General features: G+C 36.4%; 1 protein-coding gene across 3 annotated transcripts in view; it reads left to right on the top strand.

Moving 5' to 3' along the window:
- The first annotated feature begins 466 nt into the window (after positions 1-466).
- The window catches only part of LOC123874855 (tubulin polyglutamylase TTLL5), a 29,167-nt gene continuing 11,004 nt past the window's right edge, over positions 467-18,629 (top strand). Inside the window, exons 1-2 of one of the 3 annotated variants that reach the window (XM_045920383.1) lie at positions 467-648; positions 1,035-1,138. In XM_045920383.1, coding sequence (XP_045776339.1) covers positions 1,041-1,138 — 98 coding nt within the window. In that variant the 5' untranslated portion in view covers positions 467-648; positions 1,035-1,040. Of the gene's footprint in view, positions 649-1,034; positions 1,139-8,155; positions 8,266-9,223; positions 9,355-18,629 lie in introns of those variants that run through there. The other 2 variants (XM_045920385.1, XM_045920386.1) reach the window with 2 other exon arrangements.

Below are 18,629 nucleotides of genomic sequence, written 5' to 3'. Positions count from 1 at the left end.
TCTGTTTTTTTTCGACCTATTTTCGATTCGTTATTCTCTGATTCCCAATGGTTAATACCATGGACCTGTTAATAACCTGAGCGCGCGTCAGATAATCCATGCCCATCTAGTAAGCGCCAAATTGCTTCATACATGTAAATTCACTAGTTCACAGGTGGGTACTTGGTGAGAAGTGGTACATGCAAAATCGGCAGGACAGATCATTCCTGAGCGGATTTACTTTTCAATATTTTTATTTTCCAGTGGTAGATTATTTTGACGATTCAAAAGCACTTGTAAAAGTTTAATTGAATAAAAATAATTTGAATTTGAATAGTTTCCATTTAATTTCGGCCTAGATCCGACTGAAGTCACCCATCCAACTGTCATGTCACTCCCAACACAGTTTCTTCGTGTGTGAGCGGCGTTATTTATTTTGAACGTTTTACTAGACCATAAATATTATAGAATGACTTGACAGCTGACGTTCGTGCTAAATTTGAAAGTAGTTTTTGAAATAAAAATATGGAGATCTTTCAAATTTCTAGTTAGATTTGCTCGAAATAAACACAAATACCAAAATACAGTTCAAAATAGAAATGTGAAATTATTGTTGAGAAAATAATCTTCATCCGCAAGTCACCGGCGGAGTAAATCGGCAGTGTAATCGTAAGTAACCTAATGTTTCATAAATCGCTGTGTGACAGTTTTTTAAATTGTTAAATATCTTCTAATACCGCATAACGATATTGATTTTTGAATGTTTTACAGTATGCGGTGTTTTATTACTGCTTGATGCTGTTATTTTAGCTTTTGAGATGATTGTGGTTTATACAAAAAATCTATTTTTTCGTAGTTCGGATTCGGCCATCAATAATTTGTTATTTATTAAAATTTTATTGTGTTTACCAATTTTTTAAGCTTAAAAAGCTATAAATCATACACGAATCTTGGTGAGAAAGGTGGTAGTGTAAAAATTTATTATTGCTGATTTTTGTACAAGATTTACTACCTATCTTAATTTGCAATTTTGTCCTCCTTTTGCCTTCGTTGAGTCCACGATGGATCAAGAAGACGAATTCGAGCCCCAGTTTAAGATATCTTCAGATGAATTACCTAAAATACACAAAAAATGCAACCAAAACCGTCCACACACCAGGTTTTTATTGTAGTTTATATATTTAATATTTCTGTGTATTTATTTACTATATTTACTTAACTTAGGCTTAAAATCCATCCTTCTTTTTTCTTTTTAAAAATAAAAAGTTTAGTTACCTAATAGATAACATTCTTTTTATTGTTTTTTTAACAATTTGGATTTTAAGCCTAAAAATTTCATTTCCATATTTTTATTGATATCAACTATTAAACACTCTAATATAATATCTTAAATATACACATATCATTAAGCTTCTCACACCACATCATTCAGTATATATTTTAATCACCTCCCTTAGTGCTTATTATATAAATAAGAAGAGAAAGTCTGCCAAATCATTTATTCACTACTTTATATAACTCCACAGTTGTCACAAATTAAGTTGAGGCCATATATTTATATATTTTATTACAAAAACCTTATTGCAAGTGAAATTTTTATTCTTGCAATAAACATTCTAACTTAATTAACATATAAGTGTATGCAAATAAGTAGGTAAGCATATTCAGTTGCTCGCGCTTGGTTGGTTCTTTTTAAATTATTGTTACACTTTCCAATGTTTGCACAAAGTGCACAGTTAGGTTACCTTAATTATGTTTTGGAATTTTTTCACTATAAAATCCAAAAAGGGAAACGCTGGTGGGCCCCAACATATTATGATGTTATAAACCTTTTTAATTCATATTTAGCAAACCCTTCACCAATGATGGTTTAAAGCTAAATGTGGATATTACACAATACACATAATATATGCACAGTTGTACACATATTACACAATACATATAAATTATTTAAACCTACCTTGTCAAATTTAAATTATCTTGATTCAACCCAATGAGCTTGAATCTCCTTTCAGAATGAGAAGGGTTTAGACTTTAGGTCATAGTTTACTACTCTGATGAAGATTGGCAGACTTATACCTTTGAAAACATTATGAAGTTCTCACTTCTTACACAAGAAGGCATGTAGGTTTCCTCACAATATTTTCCTTTAATGTGAAAGCAAGTGTTAAAGCTAAAGTTACAGATGCAAACACAAAATACAACCGTTGACTCGTCAAATAATAAGACCTACATCTTAATCACTAGACTATCATCGCTTTTCGAAAGAGTACCTATTATACTAGAAAAAATGATCCTATAAATGTAAAGTATGTTGTTGTAACAAAGCAACAAATCTAGTTAGCTAACTTAGCTAACTTGTTAGCCAAGTTAGCTAACTTGGTCCAGCTTTGTTTTCGCGCTAGGCGAGGTGAGCGCACCAGCCCCCGCACCGCGCCGCACCCCGCGTGCGCCATCTGCAATAGTGTGAGTGCTACGTACACAGTACAGCGCGTGGAACAATACCAGCGCGAGCTCGCACTTGCATCCATAGATAAGACGTGGGAATATGTAATACTATCAGAAACGAGGAGGCAAATCGCTTCACACGTGTCAGTGGAATTTCAACTGCGTATGAGTGTGCCACCCTTGACGTTGCCTTGCGGCACGATAGTTCCTTATAAGGGATGAAGATTCAAAGCATATCTAGCGTATCAGCATCTTGTACTTTTTCATATAAATATGAAGTATATATAAGTATGCTACCAACAGGATTCTCGCATACCTATTAGTTGGCACACTTAATTGGCTTGAGGAACGGCCGCCGAGCTTTATCGTGAGACTACTATACAAAGCCGCTTACATGCAACACGCAGCGTTTATACCATCAGTCCTTACACCGCATATGCAACGTGCTTTTTAGGGTTCCGTACCACAAAAGGAAAAAAGGAACCTTATAGGATCACTTCGTTGCCTGTCTGTCGAATCTGTCAAAATATATCCGAGTACGGAACCCTCGGTGTGCGAGTTTGACTCGCACTTGACCGTTTTTTATTTTCATTTATTTGTCTTTACAAACAACGATACATTCATATGATAAACACCCTGATGCAGTGCACCCTGATATTATGCAGCAATTGGGTTTTTGAAAACACTTCAAGTTCGGTACTTATTTGCTGAACACTTTTCAAAGAGGTGTCCAATTCTCATTGCCAAAATGTTGGAAGTGTAATTGGAAGTCTGTAGAGTTGGAAGGGTTGGAAGGAGAGCCTTTCAACTGTGGTATGATGTAGGAATCCAAGCTGTCTAGAATAGTCGTGACCAAAAAGGGCTGATTTATGCAGCTTGCCATATAAAGTTTTCACATGCTACGAGCTTGCTTGCCTCGTCCGTGACATGGTCATAAATCATAGTTTGCGAGGTTGGCATAATATGAACCATATAAATCTTACCATGCTTAAGGCTATCGTTGTCAACGATCCCCCGTCGATTTCCTACGTATGATATTATTGTTCTTATCTCTATCTGCCCTGGTTCGTGCATTCTCGGTTCCTAGATCGGTACATTTGTGATAACCAAATTTCAAATTGCTGTGATTGGCTGAATTTACCATGTTCTTGCTGCGACAGTGAGTTTGAGCCACTAGCGGAACAATGTTAGCCGGTCAGAAATGATTGCAATTAGTCAACCTGTTTGACGTCCGTGTTCTGTTTTTGATTATAAAAAAGAAAAAATTGTTGTTGCAATCATCAATTTTAGCAAATAGTGAAAGAGAGTCGGCCAATCAGAGGTCACAACTACCGTCACACTTTCTGTCACACTATGGCAGTAGGCATACCGAGTAATGAAAACAATTTTTCATTCTGTCTAGGTCGAAGTAGGGTTGCCACCTGGCTCTTTTTGATTTACAGGCTACCACCATCAAAAATACGGGGTTTAGATTTGAAGAAATTTGAAAATTTGAAGTATTTGAAGAAATAGGCGGTGGGTCTCTCTGAAATGCATGGAAAGCCTATTTAGATATTTCAGTTTATTTGTAAGTTTTGTATTTTTTCTCTGTATGTTGCCGTGTCTTGATTGGTGAACTGTGTTTGCAATGTGGTTTTAAATAAAAGATTTATTTATTTAAATAGCTTTTAAAAACTCTTAGTGTTGTAAAGCAAAATGTTATACATTTCATGCATACAATATTTTCATTTCAACTTAAAATTACATTTAATTTGTAATTCCACCTTCACAGTATCAATACTATGGCCGTAGCCAGGAATCGATTGCGGGAGAGGTTTTATTAGGGCCGGAACTGAATCCTGTCATGAGGAAAAAAACATTCGCTCAACTTTATGGGCTAATTACCTGGTTAGTGGAATTTCGCCTTTCAATTTGACAGTGAGATAAAATACAACAATAAAAAAGCGCGAGCGCAGTGAGCGTAAGTGTTTTTGGTTCAATACAGAAAAAATTAAAGTGAAAGGGAAACGAGTGTAGCCATAGCAAGATTTTATTTTTAAAGCTTCCTATCCATACTAATATTACGAATACGACAGTATATCTATTTGCCTATCTATTTGTTACCCTTTCATGGCCCATCTTCTTTACCAAAATTTTGGTACTTACTATTCAGAGGTAACTTGCATCCCAGACATTTTTTTTAGGCGGCTTTTTAGCCCGGAAAATCCCCCACGGAATTTTTAAAAATCTAAATTCATGCAAACGAAATTGCGGGCTTTACACCAAGTAATAGAAATTCAAAGCGCGAGTGAACTGAGCGCGAAATGTTTGATATATTTCCAAAAAAAAATTGGTAAGCAAATGCAAGAAATAGTGTAAGTATTATTTTAGGCTTAGGTTTTTGACGGCTTCCCAGGCGCAGTCGCCATTTCAAAATTTCTGGTCTGGTGGGAGGCTTCGGTCATGGCTAGTTATATGGTTAGTATGGCCCTAACGGCCAAGAAATTAGTAACCAGTAAAATACGGGGCCTCTGGCAACCCTATTCGGAAAACACTGTCACATTCAAGTTAATGTCAAATATTTTGTTTTCAATTACAGAAAGCTGCATCAATCATTATTACAATATTTTCTTTGTTGTGATTGGCTGAATTTTTGAGTTTCAGCCAATAAACAGACTGTTTGCCAATTAAACGTCATAACAATATAAATGCCAGAAAGTTTAACCAAATAAAACAAACTTAATGAGAACCTAGTGAGAATGCAAACGGCACACAATTTATAATACATATTATGTTAGTCGTATATAATAGATATTATAGTAGTCGTTCACTTTGGTAATAGTCAGATTGTCATCAGTAAAATTGATATTGGTTGATGTATCGTAAATTATTGTTTCGGTGACAAATATTTTTATTATCTATTTATCTTTGAACAGAATAGAATAGAATGAAATGGAATGGAATACAATGATAAATTTTTATTCCTGTAAATTTTTAGCTAAACTTCAAAGTGTTTTTGGATGGTCAGAAAAATTTACCACTGGTTCGGAATGCCGTTCCTACGTTTTCTAGGGTTTCGTACCTCAAAATGAAAAACGGAACTCTTATAGGATCACTTTGTTGTCTATCTCTCTGTCTGTCGTGTGTGTCAATAAAACCTCTAGGGTACTTCCCGTTGACTCAAAACCATGAAATTTGGCAGGTAACCTAACTGCGTAATTTTGGGTAGTTTTTTTAATCGATAAAGAAAGTTTGCGACATTGTTCAATAAAATATTTGGATTCCAACTCCTCAATCCTAATGTTGCAGGGGACCTGACTACTAAAGCTAATGGGATTTAAAAAGTGTCGATTATTAATTGATATTGAAGGTATCTATACCAAGTAAACACTTTGTCGTTGACCTCAACCCTGATGCTGTAAGAAATTGCATTCCTAAATCCTGGTGATCCCTCGGGATTTGAAAAGGATCATCCGTTTAAATATTCTTACGTGATACAGAAACAAGTTGCATCCCGGGGACGGGCTATTACGGAGAGGCAACTTTTGTTCTGGGAAATGAAAGGATCGGGTTTTTAAAAACCTAAATCCACGCGAGTGAAGCTGCGGGCATTAGCTAGTTGTAAATATATTTAGAAGCTACTATAAGATAATAGATAAGGTACTTATTTCCTTATATTTTTATTGTATGGCAGCGCGCGGTTTTAAATTATAAATTGCACGTCCTGTCCTTTTCTGTAATACATTTTTTTCTCAATATCTACCGCTTTATCTCATAGCAAGAGTCCGTAAGACATAATACAGTGAAAATAGGTAAAATATACAATTTTTGCAGTTTCCACGTCAGTACCTGTTGAATTTTTCTAACAGTGTAAGCAGCAGAGCTGAGTTTACCATCAAGTGTTGATATGTGGGTGTTCCATAGAAGCTTTGCATCTAACATTATACCGAGAAACACGGGGTTTTCCTTTATTTTCAACATATGATTATTTATCAATGAATTTATGTCATTTAAGGTCCTGGTATTGGGCAGTGTGAATTGAACACACTTAGATTTCTTTGCATTTGGAATTGATTTGGAAGTAAATTGTTAGCAATAAATCAGAGAGTGACCTGTGATATGGCATTACATATAGTATACATTGTCAAAAATTATAATATTAAAGCTGTGCGTATTGCGTGAGGAATAGGTTGCAAGAGAGTTGCAACTTGCAGGGTTTGATGCATGCGCTATTGCCAGCAAACATGAGACATATTTTTATCTACAGGCAACGTCTGAGTAGGTAACGCATACGTCTAACGCAAGTTGAAATGTACCAGTGTATTTAGTTAGACCTATCGACAAGTTTGGAGTTGGGTGCAGTCTAAATGTGGCCCGTGTGTTTAGACTGTCAGTTTCTGTCAGTTTCACGTGTCGTCCCCCGCACTTCACCACCCCGCTTGCACAAATCGAGACAGCACGAAATTTTCAAGATTTCTGGGTGTAATTTCTGGTTTTCGTAGTTCCCACATAATTATAACAATATAAAATATATAACGATAATTTTTTTACTACATAATATTCATTAAATTTTCTAGGTCTGTGGTTTTTCCAAATTTCATTAAATTGCTTCGTTGTCTAGAAAAACGAGCACAAAGTTGGGCCTTTTTTTAAAGAAAAATACAAATCTTTGAGCCCCTGTAATTTTAAAACTACATATTTTTAGAAAAATCTAAAACACCACAGACACAGATATTAGTTTCTAGAATATGTCTGCAAAATTTCATGGACTTTGGTTGCTTAATATTCAAATGAAATGGGAACTACGATTGTATGGAGTAAGTGACGGAGAGAGCTCTGTTAACCTAAACCTGATAATGATGATCATGATAAGTAAGCCCAAAAATAGGACCATATTTAGCCTCAACAATTATACAGTCATTTTATATGGGTAAACTTAAATTTCATATGGGTATTCATACTAAATAGATCCATCTATATCTAGATTCCAGACTATACCGCGGTGGGTGGTCTATTATTATCTATTTAATTTATTATACCCACTAGGTAATATTCACGCTAAAGTCAGTATTAAGTACTACAAAAAATCCACACGAAGTTTTCAATGCACATCTAATTAAATCAACAGCGTTTATGCAATAAAAAGGCGGTGTAATTGAGGTACGATTACAATCGCGAGCTGTAAAGACCTCAACACACTAAGCGCGGGTCAATAGAGTTTTATATGAATGTGATGGAGCGGCAGTAAGGCACGCGCGGCGCAGCAGTTTCTTGCCGGCACCAGCGCGTGACGGTGTGACCTGTGGCGGCAGTGAAACCGAACTTGTATCGATTTCTGACTTGAGCAATCGTAAGATCACATCATCACTTCCCATCAAGTGTGATCGTGGTCAAGCAGCGTGTGCCTATAGTGAATTATAGTATCTATACTTAAAGAAAACCTACCTGCTTATTTGAATCTGAAAATCTGAAAGTTTAGTCTACTTTTGCCCGTCGTTTGCGTCAGTCAAGTAATTCGACAGAAAGTTCTGAACTTCTCTGGCTGTTATCAATTTCTTTTTCAAAGCATCGTAAATATTTTTTTTTGTCTGAAAGTTTAGCCTACTTTGCCCGTGGTTTACGTCAATCAAGTGAATCTTGGTTCGACCAGAATTTGTAATTCTGGGTGTAAGATGCCGTGACAAGAAAAACGCGGCAAGGTTTCTGTACGTCTGAATGTAACATAACATCAGTAAAGCACGCGCGGCACAGCAGTCCCCTGCCGGCACCAGCGCGTGACGGTGTGACCTGCGGCGGCAGTGAAACCGAACTTGCGTCGCTAATGGTGACTCGAGCGCGTGCTATTCGGTCGTCGAACACGTAGGCGTCCTAAATTACATGCGTGTATTTTAGATCGTAGACACGTTTAAGTCTAGACATTAGACTAGACAAAGTGTCGCGGGACACAGCGAAAACTAAATTAAACCTACCGTTATTTGAATCAGAAAGTCTGAAAGTTTAGTCTACTTTTGACCATGATGTACCTCAGTCAAGTGATTCGACCAGAAAATTGTTACGAATTTCTCTGACTTATCTATTTAATTTCAAAGTTTTGATAACCTAGGCATAATTTTTTTTTTTTGACTCAAAGTTCAGTCTACTTTTGACCGTGATTGGCGTCCATTGCTATGAATCAGCTTAGCTTATTTTGCGTTAGTCAAGTAATTCAACCAGACAATTGTTCTTAACTCTGTCTGTTGTATATTTCTTTTTCAAAGCAAAAACTAATTTTTTAAACTTTTGTTTGGATCTGAAGGCCTGAAAGTTTAGTCTCCTTTTGACCATGGTTTATGTAATTCATGTCTCTATTAAGACCAGAAAGTTGTTCTAAACTTATCGGGCTGCTATCTAATTCTTTTTCAAAGTATCACAAACTAGGCAATTTTTTTGTCTAAAGCCTTAAAGTGTCACAAACTATAGGCATCATTTTTTTGTCTAAAAGTTTAGTCTACTTTTGACTGTGGCTTGAGTCAGTCAAGTGGTTCGATTAAAAAGTTGTTCTTAACTTCTCTGACTGTTATCTATTTCTTTTTCAAAGCATCATTAAACTATCAATTTTGAACTGTTTACTATATAACTAGATACCCATACTTACCTAATCTTTATTTCTGTAAAGATAAGCAGCTTTTAATGCCATTAGGTATAGATTTTTAGATTTAAATCCTGCATCAATTGCTTTATATTGTATACTAATTAACGACTCTTTGTCTTGATTAGTAAACAGTAATATATATATATATTTTTTAATTTTCGTGGTTGTATCTGCAATCCTTTAAAGGTTATCTTCGTTTGCGCGTTCCTGTCAAGCGTGAACTGTAGTGGTCAGTGCGTGCTCTGTTAGGTTTGCGCGTTTGACTGTAGTACTCGAATCTGTGTCAGTGGAAAAAGTGAAATGGGAAAAGTTTTTGTGTAAGTTCAAACATTTTTTTTCTTAGCTCCATTTAGTTTCTCTTCAATTTTCTTTCTTGCTTAGCTTTAATTTGTTCCTTGCTTCATACACGATTTACTTACTATATTTTTAACATTTAAATTAAGTACCTAGTTAGTGCTGATTGTATCACATTGATGTAAAAAGAAGCTAAGATATATCATACTAGCTGTTTTCAAAAATCCCGTGAGAACTCTTTGATTTTCCGGGATAAAAAGTAGCCTAAGTATGTCACTCTCCAGGTCTTTAACTATACACATGCAGACAGACAGACAGACAGACATCAAAGTGATCCTATAAGGCTTCCGTTTTTCCTTTTGAGGTACGGAAGCCTAAAATCACGTCGATCTATTGCTTCGCTGCGACGTGATTGAAGGCAAACCAATAAACCGATAAGCCAACAAACAAACATACTTTCGCACTTATTATATGGGTATGGATTGCTATAATTTTTTAGTTCTTGTTTTTTGCTTTAGTCTACAACCTTGCATGTTGCATTCTTATGTGCAGTTTTTGTCATAAAGCAACTTATTTTTAATTTTTCTATGTTAAGCATCCACTCTGATATAATTTTCCAACCACAGTAACCGCAAAACCATCACAGTTTTTCCACTAAAGTACCCTGAGTGATTATTATAGGCATTGTAATTACTTACTAAGATATCACGTAGCCAATCAATGCCCTTGCTTTGAGCAGATCGTTTTCCGCCACAAACAATTCTAGCGGAAAATCGCAAGTGAAATTCCGCGCGCGGAAATTCTTGTCAGCGTTTTGTCCGCGTAAGTTCGGCGCTCTACTAAGGCGTAAGACACACCGGTATAGTCGGGGTGCAGTGCTTTCTTGATACCAACTCAAACTAAGCTCAATTTGATAAACGACTTCCCAAAAAAGAAGTGTAGTGTTTTCAGGGTCCATGTACGTATGTGAATTTCTTTATTCCACCATAACTTTTAAATGCCTGAACAGATTTGGATGTATCGGGTACCGTTAGAATCCTAACATCATCCTGAGTGACAAAGACTATTTATTTTTAACCCCCGACCCAAAACAAGGGGTGCTATAAGTTTGACGTGTTTATCTGTGTATCTGTCTGTGGCATCGGAGCTCCTAAACTAATTAACCGATTTTAATTTAGTTTTTTTTTGTTTGAAAGGTGGCTTGATCGAGAGTGTTCTTAGCTATAATTCAAGAAAATCGGTTCAGCCGTTTGAAAGTTATTAGCTCTTTTCTAGTTTCTGTAACCTTCACTTTTCGGGGGTGTTATAAATTTTTAATTTACACTTTAGAAAAATGTTTAATGTGCTCACTGTATGGCGCCCTTTTTATATGTGTTTTTTTTAAAATTATGATCATTCATCATCATCAGATGATCAGATGAAACTGTCTATCAGCCAAGCACAAAACCTGTTAGCAAAAAACAAGATCTTTTATTAAACCACGACTATAACAGTCGTTTTGAGTCCCCATCGATTTCCTCATGTCGTCGTTGATTAGATTCATGTCGAACCCAATGAATGCAAAATAGGTAGCATGATTGATAGGTATTAACTTGCAGCGCTGTTGAGTGATGAATATGTAGGGTTCCGCCCTTTATGGTAAAGACAGATGCTCATCGACACGCAGGTCACGATTCCACGTGCTCTTAGTATTGTGATGTGGTACCTATGGTAATATCTAAGTGTACTGTGGCCGCGTGGTTAGGTACTCGAGTAAAACGCCACTCACATTGATATTCACAAGATATCTATACTAATACTAATAAATAAAATTGGAGTGTCTGTTTGTAATATCGAAATAACTACCGCATATTATTAAGGTCATAATTATGGTTATTTGAACGATACTATAACTGAATTACACGTTTTTTTAAATTTTTGTCTGTCTGTCTGTCTGTCTGTTTGAAAAGGCTAATCTTCGGAACGGCTGAACCGATTTTGACGGGATTTTCACAGACAAGTAGAGAATTGACCAGGGAGTAACATAGGCTACTTTTTTAACCGACCTTCAAAAAGGAAGTTGTGTTTTTCTACCTATGTACACCGAAATCTCCGAGATTTCTGAACCGATTTGCGTCATTTCTTTTTTAATCGATAGAGGAACTTTGCGACATTGTTTCATAAAAAATTTGGATTCCAACTCCTCAATCCTGATGCTGTAGGGGATCTGACCAATCCACGCGGGCGAAGCTGCGGGCATCAGCTAGTTTACAATAAGAATACTGTATTTATATTAATCGTTCGACCAGAAGAGTATACCGCCTCGTTCTGGTACCTACGGAACGTAATAAGACTTCTGAAGCATGTCGCTCGACAGTGGTTGATGATGGTCTCGGGGAGAATGAGGCTCTCGGAGGTCCACAAGAGCTGCGGGATTTTCGACTCGTTTCAAAGATTTGTTTGTTCCTACTGGCAGCTGTGTAGAAGTTTTCTCAATAGATGTCTGCCAGCCAGCCAACGTCACCAGCGAGTAGAGGTTGCGTGCCTCTACATCACGTCCTATCGTTGTCATCAACCCGTTGCTAGTTCACTACAGAGCACGGGTCTCCTCTCAGAATGAAAAGGTTTTGGTCATTCTTATAGGTAGTTACACACCTTTGAGAACATTATGGAGAATTCTAAAGCTTGCATGTTTCCCCACGATGTTTTCCTTCACCGTAAAAGCATATTAATTTTAATGGCTATTTACAAGCCGATATAAAAACGAACATACTACATACAAACAGGTCAAACACATAACACTCCTTTGGGCTTCGCCGTCGGGTAAAATCGCAAGTAACTCCGAAAAGTTAGAAGTGCGTGCCCGGGATCGAACTCCTGCCCTCCCGATTAAAACACTTTCATATTTATAATATTACTTATAGTATGAATTACTAAGTATTACTTGGTATGGATTAACGCTACTTGCAATGGTATATAGATCCAAATAATCCTTGGAAACTCGTTCAAATGCGAATCCTTTTTGCTTTCAACTTCGATGGTGGTACATTATTATTCCATCACATAGTTGCGGCGGAAATGTTCTACTTTACCATCAAGGCTGCTATAAGGCTACACATTTAAATAATAAATTCACATTCATGATTCAGGGCAAAACTATTTATGTTCCTATATGTAAATTGATGGAAAACTTGACAAAAGTCATGTTCTATGCAAATCTGCGATGTTTTCTTGTGATAATATATCGATGCGAAATCGCTCAACCGTGGTTCAACCGCGTTCAACCCTTTGGCGAAATTATGCACTTCGTGCCATCGTGACGTTAGGGGATGGGACCTGTCTTTTAAAAGCTCTAAACTTGAGCATATTAAATGAAGAAGGGTGAAAGATAAATTGCCTTAAGCGAGTTTTATGTATGCGGGTATTATGTGGCCAATATTTCAAAAATAACATTTAGATGAAATAAGATTTTGATGAAACAATGTTGTTTGATGGTACAGAGTTAGCTTACATCCCGGGAACGGACATAGGCTACTTTTTATCCCGGAAAATCAAAGAGTTCCCACGGGATTCCTAAAGTAAAGACCCATCCGCTTAACCGATTTGTATGAAATATGGTACCGACTACCGAGGTAGCTTACGTCCCTGTAAGTCCGGTTACGTCCGTTTTATCCCGAAAAATCAAACTGTTGCCACGGGATCTTTAAAAACCTAAATCCACTTCCATCATCATAGCATCCTCTAGTTTTATATAAATCGGTTAAACGGCGGGCTAGACCCTTAAGAATCCCGTAGGAACTCTTTGATTTTCCGGGATAAAAAGTTGCCTATGTCCTTCCCTGGGATATGTAAGCTAACTTTATAAGTACCCTTCAAAATCGGTAATGATGATTACATGCAATATTATGAACGTAACATGCATAATTGAAAATTGTTTCGGTTTAAGTTTTCCCAAGGAATGAATGCAGTAAATCATACATTATGAGACATATTGGTCGTCGAGATCAGATGGCAATCATTGCGTGCAGCAAACGTGTGTCCTGTCAAATCGGTTTTGAATAATAACCAGCCTTGTTTATAGGGTTCCGTGCCTCAAAAGGAAAAACGAAACCCTTATAGGTTCACTTTTTTTGTCTGTCTGTCCGTCTGTCGTGTCTGTCAAGAAGAATTGAGTACTTTCCGTAGACCTAGAAAGGCAGGAAGCGGGGTATCACATGATAGGGCTTTACCTGTACATTCTAAAACAGATTTTTATTTATTTTTATGCATAACTAGATGATGCCCGCGACTTCATCCGCGTGGATTTAAGTTTTTTGAAATCCAGTGGGAACTCTTTGATTTTCCGGGATAAAAAGTAACCTATGTGCTAATCCTGGATATTATCTATCTCCATTCCAAATTTCAGCCAAATCCGTCCAGTAGTTTTTGCGTGAAGGAGTAACAAACATACACACACACACAAACTTTCACCTTTATAATATTAGTGTGATAGTTTTTATCGTGTAAAATGACGGAAAAAATACCCGATTACGGAACCCTCGGTGCGCGAGTATGACTAGCACTTGGCTGGTTTTTGTGATAGGGAACGTGCATACTGCATATATTTGATGAATATCGATAACAACTTTGGTAACCGCCAGTGAATGAGATTGAGGAAATAAGATAGCTGATCACGCACTATTGATCATCGATAAAAATTGCCAATAATAATTTGGGGAGCTGGTGTACAAATCGGTGTGGATAGTTGCACTTCTGATCAAAATACTTTTTCTTTAATCCGGATGTTTTTGGTCCATTGAATACTTTTTACTAATTTCCAAGCAAAACGGCCTAAAACTGCTAAAGTCCAAAGTTCTTGATTTCAATTAAAAGAGTACAGTTGGTAAAGTTTTAACAGCTTTTGTTAAAAGTTTTTGTTTTGATTTTCCAGGATAAAAAGTTGCCTAGTATATTTTCCGGAATAAGAGCTACCTCTGTATCCATATAAATCGGTTAAACGGATTGGCCTTGAAGAATGCCGTGGGAACTCTTTGATTTTACGAGTAAAAAGTAGCCTCGGGATGTAAGCTAACCCTGTACCTTTTTTCATTAAAATTGTTCCAACTGTTGGGCCGTGAAAAGCTACCAGACAGACAGACACGCTTTCGCATTTATAATATTGTAGTATGGATTGTATGATACATTACTAAGAAAGCAATGAGAAGGTCTACGTTGAAGTGCACTTGCCTAGAAGATGCCTATTCACTCTTGCCTTGAAGTAAAGTTGTAAAATTGTATTTCGTGCCATACGGTTTTGTTCGCAAGCTCCCTAATTATATTTTCGGAGTATACGCACTAGTATCCTAGGATACGAGCGGGAGTATTGATTTGAACCTTCGCTACCACGTGTGAAGGGTCCGACCCCATCAGAAGGAGAAGCGATAAAAATGTTTGACGAATAGCTAATTTATTTTCGTACCTAGGCGGGCTTAGCACCAGTTTGACACCTTGCGTTTGACGATCGCAATCACCCCTGATTGACTGCAGCCAGAATGAACCAGAGTGAAGGAACTCGTGGATTGATCCTGAACCGACGATTATGTCAAATATTAGGCTATAGTGACGTAAAATCAAAGAAAAATAGGGCTACTTAGGGCTCAGGGCTACAATCTACGAATATACCGTTCTTAATAAAGTTTAATAAACTTATAATAGAACTCTTCACTAAGTACTATGTTTTGCGTTTCCCAATTTGTTCATGAACTGATTTCTTTAATAACAACAAAGTTGCAAAATGCAAACTTCCTTCATTATAAATTCTATTAAGATTTAAGGTTCATAAATCGACTGTACTTATTCGGTAAAATTCTAAACACATTATAATTTACGTATCTTTTTCGTGATACGAAGCTTATGATTCTATTTTGGAGTTAATGCCGTAAGAAATGTGTTACTTTATATGGGCTCATAAATTTTTCCCTGTGATTTGCATTTTGCGTGAGACCTTGACGTGATATAGGTACGTTTTCATAACGTGGAACATTTCCGAATGAATGCAAATCTCTCTGAAAGCTTCCTGGTTCGATTTGTATCTACTTTGTTACGGTTTTAGTACCTACTAGGCTGCGTGCAAACGAGTCAACCGTGGTTGGACGACAAGGTGTGAACTTGTGTTATTATGCTATTAAATCTTCTTTCTATCACTACCCATATTATAAATAAGAAAGTGTGTTTGTTTATCGATTTGTCCTTCAATCACAACTCAACGGAGCAACCGAACGGCGTAATTTTTTGCATGGTAGAGTGACAAAGGCCCGGAAAATCAAAGAGTCTCAACGGGATTTTAAGAACCTAAGTCGCAACCATCAGCTGTTCAATATTCTATCTGTAACTTTTCGATAACCTATCAATGTTAACAACGTGACACCGTTCCTCAAAAAAAACATACTTGCTTGAGATGCTTGAAGATATGATATGGATCAGTAGGTCAGCACCTACTATACGAAAAACTAACTACGAATGTCTAGCAAAGCATTTCAATTTGTACGATACAATACAATACTTTTATTGATCAGAAGAGCATCTACTTCTGGGCGTTTCAGGACGTACGCTTACTCACACGTCTTTGAAATTCTTATTCTACGAGGTTCTAGGAATGGCAACGGAAGGACAATTTTTGTGGAACCACCAATATAGCTTCATAAACGTTTGCATCGAATATTAAAGAGATAGTTGCTAGATTTATATGGGCGAATGTGTCATCAGCTAGTCATCAAGGAATACTTATTAGGAACATGAAAGAATCACTATATACCTATAAATAATATTATAAAAATGTGTTTGTTATTTTGTTTGTCCTTCAATCACTTCGCAACGGAGTAAGAGAAGGACGTGATTTTTTGCTTGGTTAGGTATAGCTAAAGACCTGAAGGGTGGCATATAGGCTACTTTTTAACCGACATCAAAAAGGGAGGAGGTTCTCAATTCGTCTGTATGTTTTTAGGGTTCTGTACCCAAAGGTTAAAAACGGAGCACTATTAATGTCACTCAGCTGTCTGTCTGTCTGTTTGTCCGTCCGTCCATCACAGGTTGGTACTTACATATTTCTAATTCAGATTAGACTTGAATAAGAAAGTAGATGTCCGCGCGTTTATATTTTTCTCGTGAATGTACGCTTGAAACTTACCTAGGCCTTACCCAGTTAACAGCTTATAGCGATAAGCTGTTAACTGGGTAAGGCAAACAAGCCGTCTATAAATATTGAATCTTCCATCACTGGACGTGCTAACTCGACGATCATCTATCTACTAATATCTACCTACATACTTGTTTGCTTTAGCTAATTGATATGACCGTAAACAATGTCAGAGCTGAAGTGGCCTAGTGGTAGATCAGCAAGGGACGCGGGTTCAAGTCCTGAGGCATTTCTGTATCTTCTTAATGTCATTGACGAACTGCATTTGGAGTTGGGCGTAAAGGTTCCAAAATAATTGTAAAGGGTTTTTAGGGTTCCGTGTTTGTTGTCTCTGTCTGCCTGTCTGTCTCTCCGTCAAGAAAACCTGTAGGGTACTTCCCGTTGACCTAGAATGATGAAATTTGACAGGTAGGTTTTATTACACAAGTTAAGGAAAAAAATGTAAAAAAAGTGAATTTGTGGTTACATCACAAAGAAATTCTGACCGATCTGTTTCCTCGTTTCTCCGTATTTGAAGGACAAATCAACTAATAAACAAACATCTTTTCGCATCAATGATATGGGTATAAGTGATAATTAATGAGTTAAAGTTACAAATTAGCTGCATAAAGTAACAACTGGTCATGTTATATGAATTATTTAAACCATGTGTGGCATGTGGTCAATACCATATTATGTTAAATCAATGCTCGATTGTGCGCGTATATGGTGTTGCACGCGATGTTACTAGGTATATATACGTAAGTGCGACCTAAATATTAGAGATTATTTATTTATTTTAAAAACATGGGTAAATAATAGTGTTGCTGGTGAAACTGTAAGTTTTAAGAGCTTCTTCTTCTTATTATACTTATGGATTTTAGTTAAGATCTAAGACATACACCTACTCACTTAATATTTTCATATCAATTAGGGTTTTGGTTATTTGATAACAGATGGCACTATTAGTAGAATATATCTCGTAAACGTTGTATCTGATGTAGAAAAAACAATGAACTGGATGAATGTGGAGTTTATAAATTTTGTACAACCTTGAAGTAAAGGTATTTTATAATTTTTATTAAAATGTTTTACCTACACTTCAAGGAAATTTCTAAATAATCTTGAATACATATCAAAAATTGCGAAACCGACAGGGTTCGAACCGGCATGGGCATCTCCCTGGGAATGGCGCCCGGATTTAAAATTATGTAGAACGTTATAAATACCAATGGATGAGGCTATTAAACGCATTTTACTTGTATATTGTGTAATTATTTAATTAAACATGTACCTATTTATATCATTTTTATTACTATTAATACGTATTTATCTTATAATTCGTTACATATATCTACATAACACTGCATTACACAAATTACAAACATTTTAAAACACCTTGCGACCATAAAAATTATGTTACTTATTTTATCATCACTTCATTTTCAATTTCCTATTGCATCGGATATTAATACAACAGAATCGATAGTTTCAAGGCAAGTTTTAATAATATATCGCTCGAATTAATTACTTGAATGACGCTTGGCTTTTACGTAAACGATGTTTTTTTTACCTACTACCACTGTTATAAGTCGCATCAGCAAAATTCATTAGCATCAGCAAAATTTATCAGCATCAGCAAAACGCAACCTAAGGTCGAATAAAACCGAAAGTACACCAATGAAAACCTTATTGCTTGACGTTAAGACGTTAAACACAAGAAGAGAAGAAGACTCTTGTGCTATCTCGCTCCGCACAAAATATGGCGCGTAGGCAACAACCAATAGCGGACGAACACGTGTTACGATTGGCTGAGATATTGTTACGTAATTCAAAAATAAGATTTCTGCACAAGTACATTGGCGTAACCTATAAAAGTGGTAGTATGTACAATAAGTTAATCGAAAGCGTTACTTTGCAAAATTGCATGAGACGTGAACCCATTATTATCAAACATACTGTTCAGTACAAAAAGACGGAAATTCATTGTACATTGTCATACCGAGTCGAGCTTGATTTGATTTGGAAGCGAATTTTTTGTAGTTGGTACTTACATTGTATTTTTTTGCGTTATCTGCTGTACATAGCCATTAAATGCATATTATAATAAAAAAATCTAGGCACGTTAATTGTGCTCAAAGTTAAAATCCTTTATTTCTGTAGAGC

Source organism: Maniola jurtina, chromosome 19, assembly GCF_905333055.1.
Source record: "Maniola jurtina chromosome 19, ilManJurt1.1, whole genome shotgun sequence".
NCBI lineage: Eukaryota > Metazoa > Arthropoda > Insecta > Lepidoptera > Nymphalidae > Maniola > Maniola jurtina.
The sequence above is the reverse complement of the archived record's forward strand: the minus strand, read 5'-3'. Positions and strand labels throughout refer to the sequence as shown.